This window comes from Bufo gargarizans, chromosome 5 (genome assembly GCF_014858855.1).
Source record: "Bufo gargarizans isolate SCDJY-AF-19 chromosome 5, ASM1485885v1, whole genome shotgun sequence".
Lineage (NCBI taxonomy): Eukaryota > Metazoa > Chordata > Amphibia > Anura > Bufonidae > Bufo > Bufo gargarizans.
In genome coordinates this window covers 72,630,591-72,649,362 of record NC_058084.1, presented here as the reverse complement: position 1 = coordinate 72,649,362, position 18,772 = coordinate 72,630,591, and the positions used below count along the sequence as shown (strand labels likewise).

Sequence of the window (18,772 nt, the reverse complement as noted above, 5' to 3'; positions counted from 1 at the left end):
GCGGCACATGTGGGACCAGTAAGCGCAGATCTGGACCGGTAAGCGCAGATCGGGACCGGCAAGCGCAGATCGGGACCGGCAAGCGCAGATCGGGACCGGCAAGCGCAGATCGGGACGCTCCTGTATTTTGCAGATCTGCAGTCAGTCCTGTGCATGAGACCCTAATATTATCGCCTCTGCCATGTCTGTGGCCAGGCTGTGCAGTCTACTGCTCCCTGGTATCAGCCATGTGCTGGAGGTGAAGCACCTGCTGCAGGTAATGGAGGAGCAGTGACAGCAGGGGTGCGGGGGGCCCCTGGCAGCAGAGCCCTGGCCTCAGGCTGGGGAGAGTGGGGTGAGGCCCTGTGTGTTGTGTGGAGGAGGCCTCCCCTCCCTCAGCTGCTCCCCCACCCCCACCTCACCCGCCCCCCTGACTCCCCCTCTCCGGACAGCGCCCCGGTGCATTGTGGGCGCAGTCCGTTGTTCATTTGCCATTCGACCTCGGCCGTGCTGGAGGGAGACGCGGCGGTTTGTGGGCGCCATCTATCCCGGGCGGCGGCGGAGGAGGAGACGCAGGAAGCCGAGGCATTTGAGGGGCCTGAGCGAGGTGTGCTGAGGCAGCGGTACCCAGAATCCCCCGCGGCGGCGGCACCTCACACAGCGGGCACGTCACGTCTTCTACCGGGGGGAGGTAGCAGGTCCCCCACCGGAGCTCCCGGGCCCCGGGCGGACTGTTTGTGAGAGACGCGGGCATGGCGGAGATGAACCGCAGGACCTTGGCCTTCCGGGGAGGTGGAGGCCTCCCGGCCGTCTCGGGGGCCCCTGTGAACAATAACAACAATGGCGTCGGCTCCGGGGTGCTGTCTGTGGAGGAGGCCTCGGCCTGGTCGATAAGCCGACATCTGAATGGCGGGGGGAACGGAGCTTCTGCCAGGGACGAGGAGGAAGTGGAGGTGGAACTGGAGCCCGAGGGCCTGCTGGACGACGAGGAGGAGGAGAGCGAGGCCTACCCGGGAGTCGTGCTGGGCGGCCGGGCGGAGAGCCGGCAGAACGTGGCCGGGGGCAGCGGGGTGGCCGGGGCGTCAGTCAGCGGGGAGAGCAGTGACGACGAGGAGGAAGAGGACGACGACGAGGAGGAGGACGAAGAAGCGGCGGCAGCGGCTCGGGGGGAGGCTGCAGCCCCGGAGGATGAGGACTGCACCATCCAGGGCGAGGGGCCCCGGCGCTTCGGCCTCCTCCCCGCCGCCCGCAGCCAGTCCCTGCTGCCCAGCCTGCACTGCTCCTTCCAGGGCTCCTGGCTGCAGGAGTTCGCCTGGCTGCGCTTCTGCCAGGAGACCGGCCTCATGTCCTGCGCCTGGTGCCACAAGGAGGCGGGCGGCCACGACGAGCTGGCCAAGGGCACCCACACCTACAAGAGGGCGCTGCTGGTGCGGCACTGCCAGTCCGCGGAGCACCGCCTCAACGACCCCGCCGCTCAGGTAAGTGTACTGCTTTACACTGTGTGGGGGTCACCCCGTGAGGACTACAACTCCCAGCATGCCAAGGCCCGGGAGGGTCACCCCCTCCTCTTTGTCCTTGTGCCTGCCTGGGACTTGTAGTCCTGACGAATGACCCGGTAATGGCGGCTCTCCGACACCAAACATTGTGGTCACGTGTGCGCGGCACGTCCTTGGCGGTGGGAGAGCTGATCTGCACCCCACCCCGAGGGTAAGCCGATTACAGGGGGGGAGGGGGTGACCTACATTCTCCAAGAGGGGGCCGGAAGTGTGCTCCCCGCCCTCTGGTCTCCCCTTCCTGTGCACCCCCCTCCCTGACTCCCCTCAGGTGGGCGCTCCCGGGTGAGGCGGGACATGTGGCTACGTGGCTGCTCCCCAATGGGTCGGGGTTACAGCGCCCCCCTCCTGCCTGGGGATGACGTCACGTGCTCCTTACCTGACTGGTGACAGGCTGCACCCCCGATGTGTGCTGTTTTCTGACAGACTGAATGCAGCAGACAGGCAGTGAGTGGTACTGAGCCCGAGTTCCAGGAATGGCTTTTTACAGTACAAACTCATTTCTGAAGTTATTGGGAGACCGGCTCATCGGAGCCCATACATTCTATCACTGTACAGTGGTTCTGCGCCCCCACCCCGCTCCATACAGTATTAGAACAAAGTTTTGTGTGAATCGACTTCGGATGTTTCATGGCTTATCCCTACACATTACTATAAGCGTGCACAGGGAGCAGATTTCTATAACGCTGCCCATTTTTATAGTTGCTTCCATTCACTGAAAGCAATCACTCCCCAGCTCCTGACAGCATCCTGCAGGTGCAGGGCCTATGTCAGTGATGACTAACCTCGGCACTCCAGCTGTGGTGAAACTACGACTCCCAGCATGCTCCATTTATTTCTATAGAGTTCTGAGAGCAGCCAAGCAAGGGGGGCATCTTGGGAGTTGTAGTTTTACCACAACTGGAGTGCCAAGGTTATCAATCACTGGCCTACGTGATGGCGTATAGCCAGGACGTGCCCTCGCTATGAACGGCAGGGACTGACTTAGAGGAACTAAGGGGCTGCAGAGCTGTGCACAGCGCTGGACTGCGGTGCGGGGAACGCTGTGGCCCCTTCGTTCTGACTATTAGGGGTCGTCCCGCCGATCATAGTGTCAGTAAGTCCCAGTGATCTCTCCTCTCGTGATCAGATGGGCACCGGTCCAGGGCAGGGTCGACCTCCGAGCCCCACAGGAAGATTTGGTTGCCCACAAGTCGCGCTGACCTCAGAGTTTCCCTTTAGGAGAAGAAGTTCTGCAGCCGCTGCGCAGTTTAGTTTTTATGCTTTACAGTGATCCCCGGGGCACTCCTCCTTGAGGACGTCAACAGGTCTGCTTGCTTTAAGTGAATAGAAACAACCTTGGCCTTTATTTACATGAATGCCCTCTAATTAGCTTGCTGTGCCTTTCATATATACTCCCAGATAAATGTCATCTGGGCCCTCCCAACCACCGGTGTGCATGGGGGCAGCCCAGCCTACCCTGATGTCAGGCAGGGTTTGTCACTGCTGATTGGAGGGAGGCCGTCGACTTATCACGTGTGGGGTCAGTGTGCTGTGTAAACCCCCCCCCCCCCCAGTCCAGCTTCGCCTTAGTCCTCATGCACACGACTATGTTCGGTCCACGTCCAGTTTTTGTGGATCGCACTTGGACCCATTTATTTGCCAACACTGCGGACAGCACACAGACGTCCTCCCCTGCGCGCCTGTATGTCCGTCTTGCCAAAATGATAGATCGTGTCCCACTCTAGTTTGTTTTGCGGACAAGAATAGGCATTTTTCCAGCGGTGCAGGACGCACACCGCAGACTACAAAACGGATACGGTCATGTGCACGAGGCCTAAAAATAATGTGCGGGCAGAATGGCAAACTAACCTGATACCATCACACTGTCCTCCTAGACCAGGGGTCAGCCACCTTCAGCAGTGCTATGAAATTACAACTCCCAGCATTCACCTTTGCATGGCCGTTCTTCTAACTTGTATAGAAGCGAATGGCGCATGCTGGGAGTTTTAGTTTGGGACCAGGTTGCTGATTCCTGTCCTAGACGAGGGCCCTGTGCAGACCCTGCAGTAGTGGATGGCGTAAAGTGTTTTTTATTTTTTATTTTTTTTGTCGGCGCGGTTGTTGGAGTAATGATGTGGTGTTGTCACCATAAGTGATTATTATTATTTTTCTCTTTGCAGGAGCTGGAGATAAAGCGGGAAGCGCCAGACACGTACAGCGACTACAGTATAAAGCCAAACGAGAACTCCTACTGCTACCAGCTTCTGCAGGAGCTGAACGACCAGAGGAAGAAGGGCATTCTCTGTGACGTCAACATCGTGGTGAACGGCAAGGTTTTCCGCGCCCACAAGAACATCCTGGTTGCAGGCAGCCGCTTTTTTAAAACCTTATACTGTTTCACAAACAAAGACAGCCGCGACCAAACCACTGTTACGCACTTGGACATTGTCGCCGTTCACGGGTTTTCGGTCATCTTGGACTTCATGTACTCCGGTAATCTTGTACTCACAAGCCAAAACGCCATAGAGGTGATGACGGTGGCCAGCTATCTCCAGATGACCGAGGTGGTCCACACGTGTCGTAATTTCATCAAAGATGCCTTGAACATAAGCATAAAGTCTGAAGCTCCGGAGTCTGTCGTGGTCAACTATAACAAACGAAAGAACAGCGAGGCGAACGCCCCCCGGGAGCAGAAAACCGCCAGCTTCTGGGCCACCCGCAACCTCACCAGTTTAGCAAGCAATGTCAAGCTCGATCCGGACGGGTTCAGTGTCGAAGATACCTCGGGTGAAAATTTCCAGGCCAACGACTCAACGTGGATTCAGGATAGTTCTCCCGAGGTTACGGAAATTGAGCCCCCTGCTCAGGGAAAGGTGTTTGTATGGAACGATATGGCTTCAAATTCATTGAACATGCAAGAGGCTAATAAGCCACGGAGGAAAAACCAAACCACAAAGAGATTTGTGTATAACATCCCTCCGAACAATGAACTTCAGGTGGATGGTAACACCATGCTGCAGCAACCTGTCCCTTACCAAGAGGAGGACGTGCAGTGCTACCAGGATGGAGCGGGTAGGTCCCAACAATAGCACTGTCTGCATGAATTTGTATGGTAAATTGTTGCAGAAATTAAATTAATTGGGAGAGATTTATCAAATCGATAAGTTAGTGGTTTTCCAGAACATAATTACTGATGATCTATCCTTATGATAGGTCATCAGTATCCAATCAGTGGGGTCCAGCTCCTGGCGCCACTGTCAATAATGTGTTTTTCCTTCGCTGCGGCACCACAGCGATCCCACAGGTACATACAAGTAAACTGGGGGCAGTGCTGCAGTACTCAGGCATAGCCACTTGGAGGTGTGCAGAGCTGTGTAGTTCTGGGGGCACAGCTCTTGAAAACAGTCTGACATCCCGAACCCTGCAGATTTTGATGTTATCTCCAAGACGGGTTGTCAGTGTCTGAATGCCATGTACACCTTTGGGGGCATTTTTTTTATTATTGCATTGTACTCGTTTTGATCTAACAATATCGATCACAACTATGGAGCTCTTTTCTCTGTACAGAGTTGAGATGCTCTAATAGAGGGATCTGAATGTTTTCTCTTTTCCGTTAGACCAGGAGCTGACAGACTCCTTATCTCTGCTCTGACGTTATAAGCACTCATTATAGCTCTGTTCTTATATTACTGATAAGAAGGTGGCTTATATAAGTGTTTATGGCCTCTTAGTAAATTAGAGATGAGGGTTATTAGATGACCGGAACAAAGTGAAAGTAAAAAGACAGAGCGGCTCAATATTTTTGAAAGAGACCAATTGAAAAAATGATTTTTAGCCCAAAATGAGTAAAATGCAATCATAAAAAATGTTTTGCCTCTGAAGGCGTACATAGCCTTTAAACCAGGCATCCTCAAACTGCGGCCCTCCAGCTGTTGCAAAACTACAACTCCCACAATGCCCGGCTGTAGGCTGATACATGTAGGCTGTTTGGGCATTGTGGGAGTTGTAGTTTTACAACAGCTGGAGGGCCGCAGTTTGAGAGTGCCTGCTTTAAGCCCTCAAATAGCCCTTTTGTAGGTGTTGTCCCAGCAGAAGAAATTGTTCCCTTTCCACGAGAGAGGTGATAGTATCCTATCAGTGCTGGTACCTAAACTGATCAGAAGAAGGAGGTGCTGGAGATAATCGAGCACAGTCGTGTATGCGCTGCCGGGGATTGCCGAGCAATGTACTCTGCTTCTCTATGGCAGTCCTATAGGATTGAATGAAGAGCCAGCGCATGCGTAACACTGCTCCATTATCTCTGGCACCACCACCTTGTCATCAGTCGGTGTTCCCGCAGCTGCACCCCCCCCCCCCCCCCCCCCCTTTGGTCAGATACTCCTAATCATGTCAATAGATAATTTCTGGGATAATCCCTGTGAGGTCTCCGTCTCCAGCAGGATATTTGGATATTTAGTGCCTGAAGTTCAGCGGCCCTCATGAACTGCTTACTGCTGTAGATTGTGCCAGAGACGCAAGATGGCTCCACCATGCCAGCGTGGCTTATCTGAGCAGATGTTATTTCTAGGCATGGAGATCACTAGTTCTAGAGCGATCTGCTGAGATGGCCTTGATACTAAAGAGAAGAGCAGAACTCAAAGAAATCGTCGGGATACACTGCCATAACTGTAATGGCCATGACAAGGGACTTATACATTAGGTGTATGCTTATGGCAAGTGGCCAGTGAGCAACCAGTATCCATACATAGTGACTGGGGCCCGGCTGGGAGTGCGAATGTGCTCAGGGAACAGGGTGGATGGGTCACAGTGCTGACTTGCCACAGGTGCCCATTCATTCTGAGGGTTGGAGTCCTAGATGACACCCCCCCCCCCCCCCCCCCCAATGATAATGTGATGGCATAACATGTAGTACTCGGAAAATCTTTCACTCAGGGTCCTCTTGCTGAAAACAAGCAGGTCCTGCAGGCGGGATTTGCAGTCTCACCATCATATTTTGCTATGATTTATGTGACGTTAGTAATAACTAGTATTGTAATGGTTTTGTAACAAGAAGAGAGAAAAAGAAGAAACTCAATCGGGCAACATTCACAAGACGGCTTTAAAGTCTGTTATGGGGCTGTGGCGGGGCTTAGCGCGGTCCACTGGATTTACTAGAACACCCCGGAACGTGGAATAAGTTATAGTTGAGGTGTCCGCCAGCCCCCGCCTCTTAACAAATTAGGGACGTCTCCCTCTGGCGCACAGGGATGAAGAACACGGTCTTGATAATGTCCCTCATTGTGTCCGGTTTTTAATGGCGTTTTTTTTTTTCCACGGTGGTGTGAATGTCGCGTGAGACGTTATCTCTGATGCTGCTGAATGCGACCGGGGTCGTCTCGTCCCTCCCTTACTGCAGTCTTCTTTTTTTGGGTGGCGAGAGGATAACTGAACAGGAATGGAGACAAGACCCCCAGATATGTCCTCAGCCCCCTTTTATATGTTGGGGTTTGTCAGTATTTAAAAATGTGCATCCCTAAATTGATTAGTATGAATATTTATTTGGGTCCATTCACACGTCTGCAAATGGGTCCGCATCCGTTCTGCAATAACGGGTGCGGACACATTCATTCTCTATGGGGCCGGAAGAGATGCGGAGAGCACACTATGTGCTCTCCTTATTTCCGGAGCGCGGTCCCGAACTTCTGGGCCGCGGCTCCGCAAAAAAATAGAACATGTCCTATTCTTGTCTGCAATTGCGGACAAGAATGGGCAGTTCTATGGGGGTGCCGGCCGGGTGTATTGCGGATCCGCAATACACTATGGACCTCTGAATGGACCCTTAGGATGTTTTTAGGTGCCAGTGGCTTGTCACAACTGCCAATTTTAAAGGGCTACTCCCTTCTGGGACATCAATGTGTGAGACCCACTCCTGTCTCCCAGACGGTGCCCCAGCAGTGAAGGAGAGCGCACCGCTCATGCATGGCTATGGGACTGTCAGAAATTTTATTGAGTTACTTATCATTGGTGGCGCAATGGCCACAGCCCCTGCCCTCCTCCGCCCCTCTCTATTCTCATTGTTGGCACAGGGGGGAGGGAGAGAGACGACTCCTTCTCCCCTGTGCTGCTAAGCGAACATGGCGCGCGCGCTGCTCTCGGCGCGCTCCATGTTCAATAGATGGCAAATCCCAGTATCAAATCGATACTGGAACAAAAGTATCGATTGGATATCGATAATTCGATACCCGGTGTGACTCTATTTTTATGTCTAAACCCACATATAGTAGATCCCTCATGTTACCTGTGCTTTATCATGTAGTTTGAAAACATATTTGTGTAGGTGGTAGGAGGCAGGCGCAGCACTTCTGGACCTGCTAGAATTTCTGCTAGTTCCTTGATTGCAGAAAGAGAGCTGAGCCTCTAGGTGTAACAGCAACGCCCCAGTTGCTCCTAGAGGCTTATTTGCATATATTACAATATTTTTCTCGGCAATGCGGGCACATATGAACATGGGACCAACACAGATGCCTTCAGCTGCCAAGCGCACATGTAACCGGTCAGCCAGTGTCATAGGGACAAATCTGCTGACAGATGCCCTTTAAATTTGGCTCCCACGTAGGAGTTGAGTGAGGAGTAGGAGTTTTACACATCAGACACCTGGAGATATTGTCTGTGATTAGCAAAAACGCCGACCGCAGACATTTAACCCCTTAGATGCTATGGTCAATGGCATCTGAGAGGCTTTTCCCTGGGAGCACTGCACTCCTTGGGCCCGACTGCTCCCCCACATGGCAATACGCGGCACATAGGTGTCCTGTGACACTCTGGCGGGCTCTCGGTGCAAACAGGAGCATGCCACAGGTGAATACATGGGACAGCGCGGGATGGGGGAGTAAAGTCCTGCTATCACTTGTTGGAGGAGTGCTGGGGAAAGGCTGTTGCTACCAGAGGAGTTGAGGGAGGCATGAATATGTTTTCTTTCTACTGGCGTCTGACCTTCTAATCTGTATGGGGTTGTCCTGGCTCTCCGGCAGATGTTGTAGGAGAGAAGGATTGGGCAGTTGTCTCAGTCTTTGAGATAAGCCACTTCATGCGTTTTGGAGGTACAGCTGTCTAAACTATTTGGCCAGCTTAAAGAAAGACCGGTCACCATGAAATGCCGCCCAGTCTGCAGGCCCCATGTTATAGAGCAGGAGGAGCTGAGCAGATTGATACATAGTTCTGATGGAAAAGATTCAGTAAAGCCTGTAATGTATACATTTATCTCTCTGCATCCAGGGGGGCGGATTATCAGTGACCGCCATCTCTGTATACACACACCCTTTACATGGGCCAATTTTGTAAGCGCTTGTCGGGAGGGAAGCGTTCCTTTCTGGCAATCGCCTGCCTGTCAGTGGAGGAGACCATTTAAATGCAGCGATCTCCTCCACAGTATGAGGTGGAGCGACTGCTAATGCCATCGCCCTCCCCCTACAGACTCTGTTGTTTAGACAGCACAAACACATGCGATTACCCAATGAACGCTCGTTGGCGATTCTGTCGGATTCTTGGCCCATGTAAAGGGTCTTTTACCCAGGGAATGCTTTCAATCTCTGATAAGACGTTTATACCCTGATATATTGAATGCGTTTCTTTTTGATGTGGTAGTTTATTATCCTGTGTATGAGGTGTTCAGATCCTTCACTTTAATTGGACTTGGAGATTGTATTGTTCGAGTCACTTTGTTTGCAGTTGGCGGTTATAATGAGGCGGCATGAAGCCGCTCGCACCTGGGGGCTCGGTGACCCCGAGGTGAGGCTTGGTCGCCCCTTGCCCTCCATTGTTTAGGTTCTGTCTGGTCTACGTAAAGTGTTCCTGATTTGTCTGCGTGTTTTTGCCCTTGTCTAATGGCAACCCCGCATAATGCTGCAGATACAAAGGGGTGAGTGCGGCACAGCGCCCACCATCGTATCCGAGGAATGGTAATAACTGGGCTTATTGCATCAAATTCTGTAGTAGCAAACCAGTTAGCTGGCGGCAACTCATGAGAGCAGAATATTAACATTGTACTATTTGTTTTTTAGGGACCTCAAATGAGTTTAAGTTCAGTATGTTCCCCGAGACGTGGCAAAGGGAAACGTGGGAAAATGGTAAAGTATCCGTTTCATCTTATTTCCTTTCCATTTGGTTCTTTTGTTTTTTTTTTAAATGAGCCCCGATGGTAACTCCTTACTGAAACGGGGCTTGATGCTCAGCTGATCAGCTAGTAGGCATGTTTCATATAAGGCCTCATGCACACAACCGTTGTTTTGGTCCACATCTGAGCCACAGTTTTTGCGTCTCGGATCCGTTGCTCCCTTCCGTGGTCCACCAAAAGATATAACTTGTCCGTTTTGCGAAGAAGAATATGCAGTTATATTAATGGCTGTCGGCGCCGTTCCGCAAATTGCGGAACGCATGCGGACGCCATCTGTGTTTTGCAGGTCATGTGCATGAGGCCTAAAGGCCACGTTGCGGGAGAAAAAGGTGCTGACGTTCAGTGAGGTCAGCACAGGTATCACGTTGATTAAAGGGAACCTGTCGCCATGTAAGCTCTGCGGTCCGGTCATTATCAATGAATCCACTTAAAGGGGAACTGTGACATTGAAAATGGTGTCTGAGCCAAAGTTCTCATGTTATAGAGCTGAGGAGATTGGTATATGGTTTTATGGGAAAAGATTCTGTAAAATGTGTAATTAATTCATTTAATACCCCACTGGTATTGGGCTTTTAAGTCCAGGAGGCGGTCCTATCAGTGATTGACAGCTATCCCTGTATACATAGTCATAGAGGAAGGGCTGTCAATCACTGATGGCTCCGCCTCTTTCACTTTAAAGCCCAGAATGAGCAGGGATCTAAATGGACAAAATCCAGGTTATACTGAATCTTTTTTCCCCACACAACTATCTGCTCCTCCTGATCTATAACTTGCTGCCTTCAGCTCAAATACCATGTTCAATGTCACAGGCTCCCTTTACGTGGATTCATTGATAATCGCAACGTTGCTCCATTATACTTAAGTGTAAGAGATGAGATCAGTTCCCCAAGAATAAAGAACCCCTTTAAAGTGGGTTTTCCATGGACTTGGGGTCCATGGTGACACGACAGAAGCATGTTCTACTTTGTCCATGAAAACCACAGACACAACGTGGATGCTTGGTCTGATTTCTACGGACCTTGGGTAGGAGATGCCCTGGAAGTTCATTTTCAGCCTAGCATGGTACGTGGACGACGCATGGAAAAAAATAAAAATTTTAAAAAAGCTGACAAAACACTAATCTGTCCCAGACATCTTCACAGATGGAACGTTGACCATCTCATCACAGATGTCCTCATGGACACACAGGTGTGAATGAGGCCTAAGGCTGGGTCTTCACAAGCATTTTAAAGCATTTTTTGGAGCCACTAGAAGAACCGCATGCAGTCATTAAAAAACACGTGAATTTTTACTTTGGTTTTGCTGCTGATCAGTTTACAACAGATTGTGATGGTGGTTTCACTTGTGGAAAAACTCATCAGAGGTGTCGGCCATGGCGTGAAAGCCTGATCTGTATCCACGCTTGTGTGTAGTTCAGAACTACATGTTTGATGCCAGTGTGTCACTTCAAGTGCGGGGGACATAGAATCCCAGTTCTTGTGATTGGTGGGGGTCTCAGCAGTCAGACCCCACTACTGAAACCCCTGCAGTCCTTGTGCAGAACGACAGAAAGTTGCAAATATTTGACAATGAATATGTATTACTTAAATTCCGTCCTGCTGCTCGTGTCAGGGTGAGGTACCGGCTTAGGATTTAATGGCGGTTCCACACAGAGGACCATCTCTGCAAAGTCCTAACATATTTTTTTTTCTCCGTTTTTCAGGTGATGCATCAGCTGGGCTCAACAAATTAAAATGCCCTCACTGTAACTACGTAGCCAAATACAGAAGAACACTGAAAAGACACTTACTTATTCACACAGGAGTGAGATCTTTTAGCTGTGATATCTGCGGAAAGCTGTTCACTCGAAGAGAGCACGTCAAGAGACATTCCCTGGTATGTAACTCTCTAGGTGGAGTATTCCCATCTTAGACATTTTTGCATAACCAAAGGACATCAGAACGGATAAGCTACTGATTGTGTTGTCTATGGTCAGCTTCACAGATGGTCAAAAAAATGGTGTATGCAACAGTTATCAGTAAAGCTCTACAATCTAGACCGGGAATGGCCAACCTGCTGCCCTCCAGCTTCTGTAAAACTCCAACTCCCACCATGCCCTGCTGTAGGCTGATAGCTGTAGGGTGTCTGGGCATGCAGGGAAATGTAGTTTTGCAACAGCAGGAGGACCGCAGGTTGGGCATCCCTGATCTAGACTGATATGAGTGAAGCTATGCCCGCCCTGTATAATAATGCAGAACAAATATTAAGAATTGTCTGGGGCTCAAGTAATCGATTTTGAGATATGTGGGGGTCCAGCTCCCAGCACCCCCATCGATCAGCTGTTGGTGGGAGGGGTTGTGGCACTGAGTGCTGCGGCCTCTTCATTGGCCTGTGACATAAAGTTCATTGGTCACATGGTGTAAGTGACTGAGCTGCAATACCAAGCACCGCCACTATACAATGAACAGCACAGGCTGTGGTATTCAGGCCCCTACAAACAGCTTATTTGTAGGTGTGCCAGCAGTTTGACCCCCAGCAGTCTCGGAAAACCCCTTTTAAAAAGGACCTATCACCTCTCATCTTGACAGTTTTTTTTTTTTTTTTTTAGTAAGTTTCATTCCCCTTGTAGTAATACCCTTTCTGGAGCATCTATTATCATCAGTAGGGTTGAGCGAATCGAGCTTTTAATCATAGATCCGATGTCGATTAGTTCTCACACTTCGTTTTAATGCTGTCCGGAGACCTGTCTCCTTACAGCATTAAAATGTATTGTGTCCGTGGAGTCCAAACTAGTTTTACCCAAAGTCATGCGAGACTTAAAGGGAACCTGTCACCTGGATTTTGGGTTCAGAGCTGAGGACATGGGTTGCTAGATGGCCACTAGAACATCCGCAATACCCAGTCCCCATAGCTGTGTGCTTTTATTGTGTGGAAAAAAAAACTTAATTTGTTCCATATGCAAATTAACCTGAGATGAGTCCTGTCCCTGACTCATCTCACGTACAGGACTCATCTCAGGTTAATTCGCATATGGAACAAATTTTTTTTTTTTTTTGTTCACACAATAAAAGCACACGGAGCTATGGGGACTGGGTATTGCGGATGTGCTAGCGGCCATCTAGCAACCCATGTCCCCAGCTCTATACACAAAATCCCGGTGACAGGTTCCCTTTTAAGTGAATAAATTAAGTATTTGGTTCTCGGTACCAAACCCGACTTTGGATTGCTGTTTTTAAAGACGCAGAATTGATCACCAAATTCATTCGCCGAAGTCTCCCGCAACTTCGGCTGAAACGAATTTTGCCCCCACAGATGCATTAGGGTACTTTCACACTATCGGCAGGACGGATCTGACAGGCTGTTCACCCTGTCGGATCCGTTTTGCCGTGCCGCTGGACTGCTGCTCCGTCCCCATTGACTATAATAGGGGCGGAGCTCCGGTGCAGTGAGAGGCTGTCGGACTAAAAGTTGAACATGCAGTACTTTTAGTCCGGCGGTCATTCGCCATGCTGCGCCGGAGTTCCACTCCCATTATAGTCTATTGGGACGGAGCAGCAGTCCGGCGACACGGTGAAATAGTGGCAGGACGGATCCGACAGGGTGAACAGCCTATCGGATCCGTCCTGCTGCTAGTGTGAAAGTAGCCTTTTATTTATTAATGATGTACAGAAACGGGTCTCCGTACGGCATTAAAACGAACGGTTTGAACAAATTGACTTTATGATCCAAAGTTTGATTTTCTCCAAACTAGTGTATCAGTATAAAAATCTCAAAAAAAAACCTCTAACATAGTTTTGTTCCAATAGTTTTTTACGTGGCTTTCTCATACTTTTTATTTAACTGTGTCTAAAGTAGGTTTCCCTTGGTATTTTTCTAGGTGCATAAGAAGGACAAGAAGTACAAGTGCATGGTATGTAAAAAGATCTTCATGCTGGCAGCGAGCGTTGGAATTCGGCATGGCTCTAGACGCTACGGAGTGTGTGTAGACTGTGTGGATAAATCCCAGCCGGGGCTTCAAGAGGCTGGTGTAGAACAAGGGACAGACCAAGACTACGCCAGGGATGAAGAATATGACGATAATGACGCTGTGGAGGCGGTTGATGCCGATGATGACCTAGTTGATGAAGGAGAAGATCAGAATGACCATTCTCGGTGGGCAGAACATAATGACCCATCACGCTGGGGAGAACAGAACGATCCGTCACATTGGGAGCGACCGAAACCTCAGCCTCGGTGGGATGAGTCAGGAGATGTTTGTATGACGATAGATGACTGACTGCCAATTGGCATTTAAACTCAAGGGTGCTGCAGCTGGACGGGATGTTCACGTGGATTGTTGGAACATGGGCCTGAGGGCTTACAAAACATGGTACTGTGCTGGACAATAGTTGTTGCTGTGAAAACTGTAGGGTCAAAGCCTTATAGCAAAAAAAGTTGTTTTCTTTTTTTCTTTTTCTTTTTTTTTTTTAAGTTTTATTTGCACAGGACTGTACAGAATACAACTGTTTGGTTGAAATTTACAGAGTCCTAACATCTCCAATCAGTTATGAAAGAAATGTATTTTTATTTATAGGATATAGCTATGTTGGTCCTATCGGAGCCTAAAACTACTATTGTAATGTTAATACATGTCTCATTATTTTTGGTTAATATGAGGAGAGATGTCGAGGTATGAATGTGACGTTCCTTACACTACTAGGGTGTGACTTTAACCTTCATAATTTTTGTTTTATTTTTTTGCATTGCTAACCCGTATTTCACTGTAAGGATCCAGCTGCACCGCTCTAAGCGAAGTACAGGTCCATATCTGTTGGGTCTTGGGTAAATTTTTTTACATTTTTATTTAAAAAAATTTGGGCAAATGTGTGATAAATATATCGACTGGGAGGCCGTGCTCGTGTTCGATCACATTTCTGCCGCGTAGAAATAGGTTTTCTTTTTATAATTGACTGTAACTGTATTCACATTTTCTTCAAGTTTAATTTATTACCTGTAAAACCCACCAGTTTTGTTAGCGTTCTCAAGTCGAGTGCTGAAGTCACACGTCTTCAGATCATGAGCTGTGTTGGGGTGGAAGAACTGTCTACGCTTTTGACATCGTGCATACAGAGGGACGACCGAACAGGAGTGATCAGTGAGTCACTCTGGATTGTAGGTGGTTTTCGGTGTTCGGCGACTCGCTCCTGAATTGCTGATTTTTCTATTCTCAGTGGACACGTGGCTTCTTCTAGTAAGGCAGTATCTGCTCCGGCAAAATGATGCTCCAGGTTCTTTTATTCTTCCTTTATTAAAAAAGTGGCAATATTTTCCCATGAGATGCCTGACTTTAGCACTTGGCCATTCTTCTTTTATTTTATTTTTTTTTACCCTCTTTTCCAACCGTTCAAGGGGTTTCTGCTTTCCTGACATTGCTGACCTGGTGGTGTGGGGGGGGTCTCACTTCCGGCACTCTGTGATCAGCTGTTTGAAAGCGGATGCAGTGCTCACGCAAGTGCTGCAGTCCCTTCAAACAATTGATGGACACTGGGTGCCGAGAGTCAGACCCCACCAATCTGATATTGATGACCTATCCTCAGCAATATCATGAATCCAGACAACCCCTTTAAAGAACATCTGTCAGCAGACTTGTCCCTATGACACTGGCTGACCTGTTACATGTGCACTTGGCAGCTGAAGGCATCTGTGTTGGTCCCATGTTCATATGTGCGCGCATTACTGAGAAAAATAATGTATTATATATGCAAATGAGACTCTAGGAGCAACAAAGGTGTTGTCGTTGCACCTAGAGGCTCTGCTTTCTCTGCACAGGGCTAGGCAGTGAAAACATCATCACACATGCCTGGTCCTGTCAGAGGGCAAGGCGGCAATGTGGGCACATATGAACATGGGGCCAATACAGATGACTTCAGGTCAGCCACTTTCATAGGTACAAATCTGCTGACAGATGCCCTTTTACAATCTGCATTTGTGTTTTTGGAAAGTAGATTCTCTCCCGTGTCCCCAGTTCACCCATGAAGACCCTCACTCTTTCCTGTCTGCTCTGTTTCTCCAAAAATAAATGGTTTAAAACTGTATGTCCTCACAGAGTCTAGCTGCAGAAGGGGATAAGTTCAATGGGTGCATGTCGTGTCATTGACTCTTCTCTCCCCCCCCCCCATCGTGTATCCTGTCCGTACGATCACCTAGTAGTTAAGTGCCGCAGACTTCGGCTACGGACCTGCCCGGAAATAATTGTATGTGGTCATAAGTTTCCTCTGTATACATTTCCTGTTTTTATAATGGGCTGACTAGTCATAGCTGTTTGGAGTTTTTATGTAGAGCGTCCGGCAGTACTGAGCTGCTCAGAGAAATTTATGATTTTTGTTAAATCAATGCTTTATGATTGTCTTTTTCTGTTAATAGGAATATCACGTCAGGTCGAGATTTCAGATGTGTACAAACTGCAATGAACTTTACAATTCTGTTATTTATTTTCTACATATATATATATTTTTTTGGGGAGCAATATTGCATCGACTATCTACTAGAACAATGAAGTTGGTTTTCTTACATGCTATCTTGTGTTAATTCTTTGATTCTTACACCAGAACATCAGGTATTTCTGTACAGGCGAGCAGCTTGCAGGTTCTTTACAAAGGTTCCTCATGCCAATACTCTAGCCAAGCTCAGGTTTTGGATGGAATGGCGTTAAGGGGGGTTGTCCAGGCGTATTCCCCTGCTTGATCCGACATCCGGCATGGAAATACGCCACCGCACACTGGGTGATAACTGCCACGAGGTAACCTTCCGGCAAGGGAAGTGTAACGCATGGGTCCCATCACCACCACCCAGAGTGCACTTGCATCTCTCCATGCCCTAGGTCGGATCAAGCGGGAGAATAGTCTCCCATCTGTGTACTGTCCACTTGCCTAAGGTCCTTGCTGCTATTAAGGTGGGTACCTTGGTGCTCTAGCTCGTGTCTCTAGGACTGTCCCAGACCCATGTCCTATATTACTGTACCTATTGCTGCAGCCATACGTACCAGTTATCTATACATCCGAAGAGGTGGAAATCAATATGAAATTTCACCCAAGTCCAGACTTTGGAGGGACTTTCCTTTTAACGTATTTCATAAGCTACTATATAAACCCTGTATAAAGAATACTAAAAAGCATTTAGGCAGGCAACAGATGTTTTGTAAGTGGCCAATGTTCACTGTAAAGTGTCGCTGCATCTTTCAATGACTCTATGAAACGATATTGCTGTCTAAATCTGAATATATTTATTAAAAGTCCCCTAGAGTAACGGCCACTGGCCTGTAATGGGATTCTGCAGTCAATATATTTTCAGTATATATTGGAAAGCTAATACCTCCTAAACGTTAAATGTGTTACTTTGTTAATATTCAGTCCCTTTTTTTTTTTTTTCCCAAAAATAGATTTAGTTTACTGAAGAAAAGATAATTTTAAACATGAAAGTTTTATGTTCTGCTTTGTGAATATGTAAGTAGTGTATGTTTAATTTTTTTCCCCCTTTCTATTTCTCATGTAGAATTTTGCTCCATATAGATCTGTCAATATATACATATATATATAAAAAAAAATATATAATATATACATTTCACAAAAATCAGCATTTTTATTCGGAGCAAACTCACTCAGAAGCTGAGAACCTTGGACCTGGCTTTAAATTCTGTTGTATTGTTTTTATTTTTTAATATTTTTTTTTATTTTATTTTTCTTCCCACAAAAATCTTATTCTATTGAAAATGAGTTCTTTTATTACTTCAATCATTTATGTATATTCGATAAATTATGACCAAATGTGATGTTAGATTGCATACAGTAAATTGAAATATACACTTGGTACACTACAGCATTGTTGTGGCGTTTATTTCCCTTTCAGTGACAAGTTCCCTCTATGATGGGTGAGGATCATGTTCGGCATTAGCAGTTAATGGTAGTAATTTGTGTGTATTAGAGGGGCCCAAATCTAGCTACAAGGTGACTATGCACAGTTTGGAGAATCTGCCCGCATACGTTCTTGTAATGCAGACCGTGCTCGCCCAAATAAAATAAAGATAAAATTGTGACGTAATTTAAGAGTGGTATCTAAAAGCCCTTTTACAGGGCCCGATGGAGCAGACTATTGTCGCGAAGGAAACGTTCTTCCCTGACAATCGCCTGCTCTTCAGTGGAGGAGACCACTGCATTTACATACAGAGATCCCCTCCACAGTATGGAGAGTAGTGATCGCTTATGCCATCGCTCGTCCCTGTACAGATTCATTGTTTGCCGGCAGTAGAGTCCTGTTTAGGCTATGTTCACATAAGAGTGGGGGGACACACCATTAAAAACAGACACACAGGTTTTCATGGTCGTTATTCAACCATTTGTGTGTCCACTTTCTGCCAGTCTGTCCGTTTTTAATGTCCTCCATGGTGGTCCTCAGCTGTAATATATGTTTGAAGCTTCATCCACTTGCACATGCAGAAGCAGTCACTCCCCTCGATTATGAAAGATCAGTGATCCCAGCATGATCATGTGGTGATGTCATCACACTTGAGTGCAGGTCCAACAGAATAAAAAGTCTAAGCGGCCGTTAAAAACTGTCTAATTGATTTCAAAGGCTGTGAAAACGGCCAAAAATAGGACATGTCCCATGTTTTGACGGCCGCTATTCACAGGCCATGTGAATAGTCCCATAGACTGCAATGGTTCTGAGAAAAAAAGATATATATTGCATGACCGTTTTCACGGTCCTATGAATGTAGCCCAGACAGCATGATCTGTACTGACAAACTGTTCAAGTGACCGCACCGCACCAACAATCCTGAACGAAACAGCCATTTAGCCTGTATCGGTGGAGCATCAGAGCATGCTGTTTGTTCACTGCTGGTGACGTACCCAGCTTTTTTCAGTATGCTAGGCGGAGGCTTCCGCCTAGCAGTGATCCTGGTGACGTCACCTGCACTAATGGGAGGTTTTTAGTGCTGCCCTAGCCTGTAAAACAGCCCATTTGTGCCGGTGACGTCACGGCACTCACTGCTAGGTGGAATCCTCCTCCTAGCACGCCCATGACAAGCCTGGTACGTCACTGGTAGTAAAGAAAAAGCCCTTGTCCTGGGCTATGCAGGGCAAGAGGGGAG

General features: G+C 48.1%; 1 protein-coding gene across 1 annotated transcript; it reads left to right on the top strand.

The window, feature by feature from the left end:
- The first annotated feature begins 375 nt into the window (after positions 1–375).
- ZBTB10 (zinc finger and BTB domain containing 10) lies at positions 376–15,306 on the top strand. Its single transcript, XM_044293316.1, has 5 exons — positions 376–1,457; positions 3,695–4,586; positions 9,554–9,619; positions 11,369–11,541; positions 13,523–15,306. Exons 1-5 carry the CDS (start codon positions 732–734, stop codon positions 13,919–13,921), a joined length of 2,256 nt encoding a protein of 751 aa, XP_044149251.1. The 5' UTR covers positions 376–731; the 3' UTR covers positions 13,922–15,306.
- The last annotated feature ends 3,466 nt before the right edge of the window (positions 15,307–18,772 follow it).

Bases quoted from the DNA above. Each gene is read 5' to 3' on its own strand.
- ZBTB10 (XM_044293316.1), top strand. From the start codon at position 732: ATGGCGGAGATGAACCGCAGGACCTTGGCCTTCCGGGGAGGTGGAGGC. The intron at 1,458-3,694 runs GTAAGTGTACTG...TTCTCTTTGCAG, and splicing joins TCAACGACCCCGCCGCTCAG to GAGCTGGAGATAAAGCGGGA. The intron at 9,620-11,368 runs GTAAAGTATCCG...TCCGTTTTTCAG, and splicing joins AAGGGAAACGTGGGAAAATG to GTGATGCATCAGCTGGGCTC.